This window comes from Triticum aestivum, chromosome 7A (assembly GCF_018294505.1).
Source record: "Triticum aestivum cultivar Chinese Spring chromosome 7A, IWGSC CS RefSeq v2.1, whole genome shotgun sequence".
Taxonomy (NCBI): domain Eukaryota; kingdom Viridiplantae; phylum Streptophyta; class Magnoliopsida; order Poales; family Poaceae; genus Triticum; species Triticum aestivum.
Window position 1 is genome coordinate 714,403,584 of NC_057812.1, and position 11,047 is coordinate 714,414,630.

The window sequence follows — 11,047 nt, forward strand, 5'->3', positions numbered from 1 at the left end:
GGATGCAACCACACTACCACTATACTGGAGTACTGCTGCTATTTCGTAGACCGACGTTTTACAAGTCAGGATAAAGTATGTTTGGCCACAAGTCAAGTACTACCACTAATTAGAGGCAAATCTTGTGGAACAAGATAGGTCGCGGTGTAATCTTTAATATATAAGCTTGTCCACCATAAATGCTTTCTCGTGTGGATTGTTAGGGATTTCGATTTGATCAATGGGGAATAGATAGACATTTGGGATTACGGGGAATCGGTGGGAAAATGTCCCTTGCTTCATTGTTTGAACAACAACACCCCAAATATGACTTGAATTTTTTACTTTATCCCTAAAACGTTACGGGCCTTGAGTCATCATGTGACTATCACGTGCGATTTGCACGCGAAAATGGGTTCCCGTACTTGAAAACTTACCTCGTCGCCTAGGGGTGGATTAACGAGCAGCTCGTACTCGTTAAGCTCGTGCTCTTGTCGAATCAGTGCCCTTGTCGAATCACATGGTCCATGATTCGACAAGGGTAGCCAAATTTTCCACATATCTTTGGGGAAATTCTATATATACTATTTTAGAACGGAAGGAGTAGTATGTAAAGTGATTGATGGTTGCAGCCAAAGTGTGCCATGGCTTGAGTATAATAGTAATGTTACAACAATGAGCCAGCAGAGCAGCTATGGGTGGCAATGAGACATTCAGGTCCAGCAGCTATGGCGTTGAGACGGGGAGCGGCGGCGGCGGCGTCTTCCTGAGGAGGATGAAGATGGCGACGCGGTTGGTGCGGAAGTCGGGGTGCCACTGCTCCTGCTCGATGCACCCGACCTCGAACTCCGCCATGGCCGCCTCCAGGAAGCACTCCACCACCACGTCTGCGAGTTCAATCATTCATTCATTCAGCAATCAGCAGCAAGGCATTGACCATCATCGGATCAGACAGACGGGATTGTATGGATCGCTCACCGTTGCGGAGCTCTCCGGCGAGCAGCACGGTGGTGCGCGGCCCGGCGAGCCGGCAGAGCGTCGCCAGCAGGTCGCCGACGGCCTCCTCGCTGTACACCACGTCCGACCCCAGCACCAGCTCCGGCGGCTCTGCCTCCGTGTCCAGCCAGAGCAGCAGCTCCGGGTCCAGCTCGTACTCGTCGCCCCACACCAGCTCCGCCACCGTCGCCGACCCGCCATCCCCATCCCCATTACAGACGTTTTCCTCGAGGTTCTTGCGCAGCAGCCGGACGCGGTCGGGCAGGTCGGTGGCCACGACGCGCGCGCCCAGCAGCGCGGCGACGACGGACACGAGCCCGCAGCCGGCGCCGAGGTCCACGGCGCGCGCCCCGCGCACCGGCAGGAGCCCCGCGTCGGCCGCGTGCTCGAGGAACTTGGCGAGCACGACGGCGCTGTCCCAGACGACGGCGCCCGTGACCCCCGAGGCGCCCCGGAAGGAGGACGGCTGCTGGTGGAGCGTCAGGCGGCGGCCGCACGCGTCGATGGGGAAGGCCGGCAAGCCCTGGCGCGCGAAGGCGTTGGGGCGGTGCGACGCCGGCTGACCCAGGCCCCACAGCAGCATCGTCTCCGACGCCCCGCTCTCGACGCGCCGCGCCGGGCCGCCGTACGCGCCCATCACCACCTCCACCGGATCCATCGCCGGTCGGTCGGCGGGCGGCGGCGGCCGAGGAAGGGAGGAAGGGAGGAAGGTGGGGAGAAATCTGGCAAGGTTTTTTTTCTTGTGAGAACTAGGCTTTGTGTGGGCTTGTGGCCTGTGTTTGTGCTGGGCCGGGCTGAGATGGGGTGGCTGGGCTAGGCGGCATGGAGGCCCGGCCCGGCCCGGGTAGCGACGCTCCATCCTCTCTCTTTCTTTCTTGTGGACGGATGTGCTCCCCGTCTCCATCTCCATCTAGAGCCATTTCGAATTCTCCATCCACTCCGTCTCTCTCTCCCATCGCAACGTCTCTCCCTCTCTCTCTCTCTCCAAGAAGAAGAAAGATTCGCCATTGATTCCGTACTCGTTAAGTTGAGTCATCTTTAATTCAGTGCCCTTGTCGAATCATGGAATCGGTGGGGAAATGCCCTTTCTTTCATTGTTTGAACAACAATACACCCAAATATGACTTCAATTTTTTCTTTATTCCAAAAATGTTACGGGCCTTGAGTCGTCATGTGACTATCACGTGCGATTTGCACGCGAAAATGGGTTCCCATACTTGAAAACTTACCTCATCGCCAACTAGGGGTGGATTAACGAGCAGCTCGGCTTGTTAAGCTTGTACTCGTTAAGTCTCGGCACATTAAGCTCGTTATGATAACGAGTAGAAAACCTTTGCTCGGCTCGCCTCGTTTGAAGCTCGTTAAGTTCGTGACTCGTGAGCGCTCGTTAACTGATTATAATGTGTCACGATATACAGGATGAATGTGTAGGTGCGGTTTTTAAGATGAAATATTATGATGACTACAAAAAATTTCAGTAGTTTGTTGCCTCATATGTTGATTAGATTGAATAGATGGGCCGAGGTGCTACAAAAAGTTTGTCACGTAAGATAAAAATATGTATTGTGTTGTAACTAACGAGCTTAACAAGCTACTCGTGAAACTCATTTGTTCGCTCGTTAAGCTCATTAAGCTTAACTAGCTAAAATCAATGATTCGATCTATTCATTAAAAAGCGAGTTACGAGCTTAACGAGCCGAACTATCGAGCGCTTATTAAGCTCGCGAGTTATGAGCTTTTGGTCTAGCCCTGCGAGGATCCTTTCCGGTGTGAACTTGTTGTGTTTTCAACTGCCCAATAGGTCCCTTTTGAGTGACTAGCTAGAGATACGGATCACCTTGCAATTTCCCCACAGGCGATTTGTAGTGTAGAAAATATCATTGTGTGCAAACAAATAAAATCATATCAATGTTTTTGTCACCGACACATTACGATGGGACGCGGCTAGTGACTAGCCGGCCCATGTTTAAAGTGATGCATGTTTGAAATTTTACAATCTGCCCGAACGGGTGCATCAGGGGAATTCCCTATTCGGCGCCTTCAGCACCCATTAACGTTCATTAGATAAACTGGCGTTGAAGCCCCCTTACATGGCTCAAGCCATCTAAGAGTGTGATGGGGAGATACCTCTTCTCGGTTTCGGGAAGCTTTCCAGCCATTTTTTTTCTTTTTTCTGATTTTGATTTTTCCTGGATCAGTCTTGTTTCATTTTTTTCTTTCTTTTTCTATTTTTTACTTTTTATTTTTCATTCGGCATTTTTTATTTATTTTCCTTTTCTTTTTTCCTTTTTACTTTTCAAAATCCATGAACTTTTTTAAAATTTGATGTTGTTTTTCATGAAAATTGATGAACTTTTTTCAAGTTCATGCATTTATTTTCAAAATTGATGAACTTTTTTCAAAGTTGTTGAACTATTTATCAAAATCAAGGAACTTTCTGTCAAGTTTTGATTTTTTTTAAATTGTTTAACTTTTTTAAAAACAATAAACTTTGTCTCAAAATCGTTGATCTTTTTTTTCAAAACTGATGACATTTCTTCAAATCTGTGGAATTTTTCTATATTTGTGAAACTGTTTTTTAAAATTGAACATTTTTCGAATTTGTGATTTTATTAAATGCATGAAGAATTCATCAATTTATTTTTGAATCACTTCCAATTTTTTGGATTTTTCTGATTTTTTAAATTCAATGGTTCGACCAGTCAACTAGGCAACTGTCAAATGATGGGTCAGCGGTCGTTGTATTTTTGGGGAAAACCAGCAATCATTCGTGCATATAAATGTAGTAGCAATCGTCTGTTTTTTTTGGGGGGAGGGGGGGGGGGTTGAGCGAGCAATCGTTTGGAATTTTTCGAGCGAGCGAGCGCGCTGGTGGGCCGGTCCATGATCGACCGTGCGAGCGCCAGCTTGTTAACTGGCGCAAAGAGCGCCAATTAGGAGCACCTTGCATCGGGTGTGTACCTGCTCTTTAGGTTTGAAATTGAACACATATTTGATTTGTTAAATTGTTGACATAGAATCACTGCACGTTATATGCACCCATCCCGATGCGTTAACTAAAGGAAAAAATGTATCCATTTAAGAGAACTCACCAGATAATAAGTCCAAAAATAATCCTGACTCTTGAAGCTTACATGGGCGCTTAGCCATCAAATTCAGAAGTTAACAAGCTTACAGCATGCCCATTCTCCGATCAAGTTTGGCATGATATGCTTTCCTAGCCGCGCCCCACCGCCCAAATTCCACGTGGAGATGTTCTCTTCCAGAACTGGTGGGCGACCACATGGGATACAGCCCCGTCCTCCCTACGCAAAGGCATGTCCCGTCTCATCACCCTCACTGCTTGGTGGATTTGAAAACACCGGAAAACAGATGCATCTTCGACGGGCAATACCCCTCTACATCCGGCCTAACGAGCATCATCCAGGAGGAAGCGCGTCAATGTGCTAGGGCGGGCGATAAAGGGTTACATAATGTAATTCCTGAGTAGTGTTTCCTTTGTGTGCTGGGGCTGAGCAACCCCTCTTGCTCCGTGCTCCATCTACTCACTACCACCCGTGTTCGTGGTCTCTTTGCTGCACTCTTCTACCTATCAATGAAATGATACGCAATCTTTGTGTATTCGCAGAAGAGAAAAAAGCGCATATTGCGTGTCAAGCTCACAATGCATCGCATCGCTTGTCCTCCTCCTCTTTTTTTTTGAGATAGCTTACCAGGCTTGACGCCTGGTTCCCCCTCCTCTTTTTTTGAGGCATATAGTTCCCATATTTTTTTGCTCGCATATAGTGATGTAAAAACTCTTCTATTTCTTCACGGGGGAAATATATATTAATTGCCGAAATGGGCTCGGACAGACGGCCACAACAGTTTGGAAATGATTGTTTGGGCCCCCAGCGCTCTCTCTTCACAAGGGCCGTGCCCCACATCACACCCCTGACCCAGGCCCGTATCGCGCGCGGCGGGTGGCGTGCCGTGCCGGGTCTCGGTCGCTTTCGCCGTTGGCGCCGCCGCGCCAGCTGCCAACCAACCAGTGGCTGGCTGCGGTGGCCTTCGCGCGTACCCTGCACGTCTTCCGTGCGCGCCTTGACCCTCTGCCTGCTCGGCTGTCCGCATCACCAACGCGTCCGGTCACGCCGCATCTTCTTCCTCTTTTTCCCCCCCTTCTCTGCTCACTACCACGCGCTTTCGGGACGCGATACGAGATCCGAACGCGATTGGTATCGTATCGTATCGTATCGTATCACTGGAGGCTGTTGCGATTCCCTGCCTGCTGCATGCTAGGGGAACCGCCCTCGCTACACCATGCAAATGGGTTCCTCTCTTCTCCTTCTTCTTTTTTACCTGCTTTTGCAAGTTACAACGTGTGCCGCGTCTACAGCCGGACCAATAACTCGTAGCTCGTGAGCTTAATGAACTCTCGGTATTTTGGCTTGTTAAGCTCGTGCCTCGCTTCTTACTGAACAGAGCCAACCACCGTTTTCAGCTCGTTAATAACACCACGGTACATATTTCCGTTTTACATGATAAAGTTTTCGTAGCACCCTGGTTCATCTATCCAATCTAATCTACATAGAAGGCAACAAACTAGTGCATTTTTTTTGCGGTCATCATCTTAATTACTTCTTACAAACCACATTTACACACACATCATGTAGACCATAACACGTCGGAATTTGTTAACGAGCGCTCACGAGCTTAATGAGCTCCAAACGAACCGAGCCGAGTCTTAACGAGTACGAGCTTAACGAGCCGAGCAGCTCGTTAATCCACCCCTAGCTGCGTCGTGCAAACTAGCTCATCATCAAGATTTTTACTGAAGAAATCCTTTCGCAATATGCAATCTGTTTTGAAAGAAAATTTCCATTCCATCAAACCTCTTTTTTATTTTGATTTGATTCCATCAAACCTCTTGCTACATATACTACTCCAAACGCATGTGGCTTTCTAACTTCTACGATTCAAGAGCACATGGCACTCTAATCATGTGATTTTCTATTAATGTGTTTTGTGAATCCTGTCAATCAGAGAAGCCAAAATTTTTGCATAGTTTTCCAAAAGAAAAGTGTTGCAAACGCATCCCGGCGATATGAGAACGCATCACAAGAATTAGGGTGAGGCAGAAGATTTTTATTTCACGCCAACGGCAACACCATCATCTCACCGCCGTCGAATGAAGACATACCGAATGCCCCAAGAGGGAGAAACTACGACTCCCACCGGTAGATCGGGGCCTCCCCGCACACCCCCACCAGCATACGAGGAGGAGGTTGATGATCTATCAGTGGACGCCGATGACAGCGGAGGCGAACCCTAGACCGCCTTTGGACACAGGCTGCATCCTGTATATATGCTTTTCAAATATATACTAAAAATAACTAAAACGATATTGATAGTGAATGTTTGACTGAAGTCATCTCCAAAACATCATGCGTAATTTCTTTATAGAAACGGATTGTTACTTCTTAGGGACAGAGTATAATTGTTCATTCATACTATATATTAACAGAGCGACAATCGGTCAAAGGCTTGTCGCAACAAATCGAGCTGCGTATTGCATTATTTCGAGAACCAGGTGTGATACATATTTCTTTAACTTTATGTACACTGTCCAAAATGTTCGGATAAATTGTATCATTGCGGTGGATACGTGTGCGCATTGTTCAATTGGGGCGTGACTTGCATCGCATGTGATCTTTGACCAGATTAAACAAAGAAGCAAACTCTTCTTCACGTCTCATATTATTAAAAAGCATTACATGGGAGAACACTATCAGAATCGATTATCCGCCGGCTAATAATACGGACTTGTTCAAGCATTCACGTCATCGGCGATTGTTGAGACTCAACGTAGTATACAGCAACTGTTCATCTGTGATGAAACATCAAACGCCACATGTTGTCACCGTCGACAAGGAGGCACATCCAATTTGAGAGAAAGCCAATTTTCAATTTTAGCGGCAGTAGCTAACATTTTGCGAGGAGTAAATATCATAAAACCCACATGTCTTTGTAATGGAAATGTCAAATGCAGCAGCCAAAGGTTTGACTGGTGGAAAATTTCAAAAGTAAAACCACCTTTTTTCAACACAGTACCGGCCGGCAGATCATCTTGAGATTGGTGAAGTCGTCCTAGAAGCCCTCGTGGTCGACGGAACGTCTCCTCTCACTGAATGCACATTGCCAGAAGATCTGAAATAATTCCAGGAAAATCAATTGTGTTAACTTTTTTTTCTGGTTTCCAACTAATAAAACTTTTACTGGTTTCTTGAAGATTTCGGTAAATTTAAACAACAGAAAAGCACACATCATGTCATCTTTGCAAAACTAAAGCACGAGAAAGAACATTGTAGGACCGTAAGCTCGTAGTTTCGGAAAATGCATTCACATCATTTTGATTTCTTTACAAATATATTTTCTGTAGCGAGCATGATGTGAAGATGATAGTACAAAATACACCCCGCCTCCAATGACATGTGCTTTTCAATGTCTAGAGAACAACCATCTAAGATGCCCCCTCTATTTTATTTAGTCCACATATTTGCTTTGTCCTAAGTCAATCGTTCTACATTCTGACCGAATTTATATAAAGTAATATATACATTGATTCTAACAAGTGTGTATGATGTGAAAATATATCCAGTAAATGTAATGGCATTGATTTGGTATTCTAGGTGTTATATTTTTATAAACTTAATTAAATTTTAGAAAGTCTGACTTGAGACAAAGCTAAATTTGTGGAGTAATAAAAACAAAGGGAGTACATACTTACAACCAAGTCTATGTTCCGTATGGTGCACATGCTTTTCGTGATTAAATTTCACCATCAATTAGACCAATAATATGATAAATCATGCGGCTGAAATTTATATCGTCGAATACTTCTTTTTGAACAGAAATTCAATGGTATAAATGTCGTGACACATAATTCATATTTTATTGGTTAAATTTCTTGTCAAATATTAATTCTAAAAACCACACACACCTTATAATATGAACTGATGGAGCCGGAAATGCCCTTTATTTGAAAACTTGAAAATTCAAAATTTTAATTTACATTTTTTTTGAAAAATACACATATACATATGGATGTGTACTACATGTCTGTGAAGTTTCATGATAATTTTTTTTGTGCGAGCCACACAGAAATGACAAAATCACGTGTCTCTAGCACATGATATTTTTTTGTACGGGCCACTTACAAACATATTTCGTGATGAAATTTCGCACAGTTCTAGCATATACAGTACATCTATAAATACTTGTGTATGTTTTTTCAGATTTTTTTGACACTTAAAAGGTTGATTTTTGAATGTTAAAATAAAGGCAAAAAAAAATCCACTCTCCTGATGGTGTACTGATGACTGCTTACTGCGGCTGCTAGGAGGTTGAACGCCACAGTATGCCAGATAATGCATGCGTGGTGCTGACGTCCATCATTCCCGGTCTAGCGTGCAATAACAGAGTTCGAACGGTAGATAATCCACGCCAGCAGTAGTGAATCAATTCCCCTCTCCTGTGGGTAGACTCTCTCCATCACAAGACATGGACGTGTTTGGATGACGTGCTCTTGCTTGAAACTGAAAGTTCACAGACCTATCACCAGCACCACGGCATGGCCGGCCTCCTGACGGCCATGGTGACGGTCTTTGGTTGGCTTAATTACATCCCATCTATCTACTAGTGCCACTCTGGTCTAGCGTGGAGAACTTGCAGGCGTAACTATATGAAGACCCGCTGCCAAGATGCTGTTCGGCACACACTTCATGCCTAGGTGAAAACTCTTGTTCTGACTTTTGTTGATTGGGCTCAGTAGCGATGAATTTATGTTGTTATTTTGTTGAAGACGTTGTTCACATGATGGCGGCAGCGTGAGGGTGTTTTATCCACTGATTGATGTATTCAGTTGCTTACAAACCATGTATTTATTGATATTTATTGGGTTACCCAAAAAGTCTGAAGGAGGGAGGGGGTGGGGGCGAAGGGAGGAACGAAACACATGTTTGACCAGAGAGGAAACCTCACATGCTATTTATAAGTGTTATTTTTTTGCGAGAAACTTTCGATCTATTCATCTTCAATTATGGTAGTACGACAAACACCAGAAATAATAAAAATTATATCTAGATCCGTAGACCACCTAACGGCGACTATAAGCACTGAAGCAAGCCAAAAGCATGCCGCCGTCATCGCGCCTCCCTCGCTGGAGTTGTGCACAACTTGCTGTGGTATACAGTTAGGAAGTCGTCGTACTAAGGGCACATAAGACCAACACACCCGAACAGCACCCGCCGTCAATGAAGAGAAGTATAGATCAAAAGGATCCAACCTAAAGACAGACGAACAAAGATCGGATCTGAGCAGATCCACCAAAGACAACCACCGACCGAATCCCGCGAGATCCACCGGAGACACACCTCCACACGCTAGACGCCCCACCGTGACGGGCCTAAGCGGGGAGAACCTTATTTCATCTTCAGAGAGCCGTCACCGTCTCGTCTGAGCAGGGCACAAACCCTAACAAAACTTGAAGAAGCACCTAAAAACGAAGCCCTCCTGCCTAGAAGTGTCGGGATCCACCGCGCACGCATGATCCTAAGGACATGGAGACGTGGCAGATCGGCGCTGCCACCGACGGGAGGCAGAAACCCTAGACGCCTTTCCTTGGCAGGGGAGACGAAGAGAGGAGAGACATGGATAATATTTATAAGTGGGATGCAGAGGTTCTGAGCCCGAGCTCAAATGAACAGTAAAATCAAAGAAAATGAAAAAAATCAAAAAAAATCTGAAGTTTTTTGTGACAAACATTGACAAAAGTTTCAAGCGCTTGCAAAAAATCGTCATGGAATCATTTTCCTAGAAGGAGTACTTTCAAAAGCATTTTGGATCACTGAATTTGTTTATTTGCCACGCCTTACAGGAATGTGATCCCATGACGAATTTTTGCAAGCATTTGAAATTTCTGTCGATGTTTGTCACAAACAAATTTCAGTTTTTTTATTTTACTGTTCAATGAGCTTATTTGAGCTCGATCGGGAGCAGAAAGACACTTTCATTACAAGTGTTATTATATTACACAAATAGAGATTAGAGATTTGAACCGAACCGTCTTCTTATAAACCAAAGAAGACGCATCTTGATCCGAGTCAAAAGGTGAGGAATATATGGAATTGGAAGACAGTAAAAAGGTCTATAAAGTCTTTTGTTAGTACTCCCTCCGTAAACTAATATAAGAGCGTTTAGATCACTATTTTAGTAATCCAAACACTCTTATATTAATTTACAGAGGGGAGTATTATTATTTCTAGTGACCACGCTCTGCTTTACACGGCATGTGCTCTGCTCTAATAAGCCCGTTCCTGACTGATCCGGATAACGAGCATCTCGCTGTCCTCAAGGAAGGAATTGAACTAGTCCAAAAGCCCGAAAGGTCGCTTCACCTGGAAGCCGGGCGCCACGTATGTCGCCGGAGACCGTGGCTGACCGACCAACATTTTCCACCTTCCCCGTCCCCCGCTACGATCGGGCGGCGCGCGGGTGCCGTGCCGCACAGGTCGGGTCGCTTTTGGCTTTCGCGCGCGGTCGCCGCCGGCCGGCGTACGGCCGTACGTGCGCATGTTCCTAGCTAGCAGTAGCAGTAGTTCTAGCATCTGGTACCCTTTTCACACCCCGGCCGGTCGACGAGCGCGGCGGACGACGTGCTCCAGCCACGCTGACGCCGCCTTTCTTTTTCTTCTTCTTCACTACGCGTTGTTGCAGCAGCCTTCTAGCTCGATGCCGACACGGGATACCAATTCCATTATGTTGCTGTCACGTTCAGAGCTACTGTACGTAACATTTCTGAAATGATTTAGGTTTTTTCCATTCATTTTTTAGATTCTAAATTAGTTTTATTAGCATTGCCGAGAAATGTTGAAACCGACGGCCAATTATAATACTAGTGCGGACCTGTTCAAGCAATCGAGTCCAGTCCCATGGAAGAGGCGTCTTCGTCGCAGGTTCAATTAATAATACTAGTTTAATAGCGACTGTTCATCGGTGATAAAACACCACGTGTTGTTGCTGTCCACAAGAT

The 11,047-nt window shown here is 45.5% G+C and overlaps 1 protein-coding gene across 1 annotated transcript; it reads right to left on the reverse strand.

Annotated features, from left to right (window-relative positions):
* Window positions 1–561: 561 nt before the first annotated feature.
* On the reverse strand, window positions 562–1,900 carry LOC123146954 (protein-lysine methyltransferase METTL21D). Its single transcript, XM_044566211.1, has 2 exons — window positions 958–1,900; window positions 562–866 (listed from the first exon to the last, which is right to left on the reverse strand). Exons 1-2 carry the CDS (start codon window positions 1,883–1,885, stop codon window positions 706–708), a joined length of 1,089 nt encoding a protein of 362 aa, XP_044422146.1. The 5' UTR covers window positions 1,886–1,900; the 3' UTR covers window positions 562–705.
* Window positions 1,901–11,047: the final 9,147 nt, after the last annotated feature.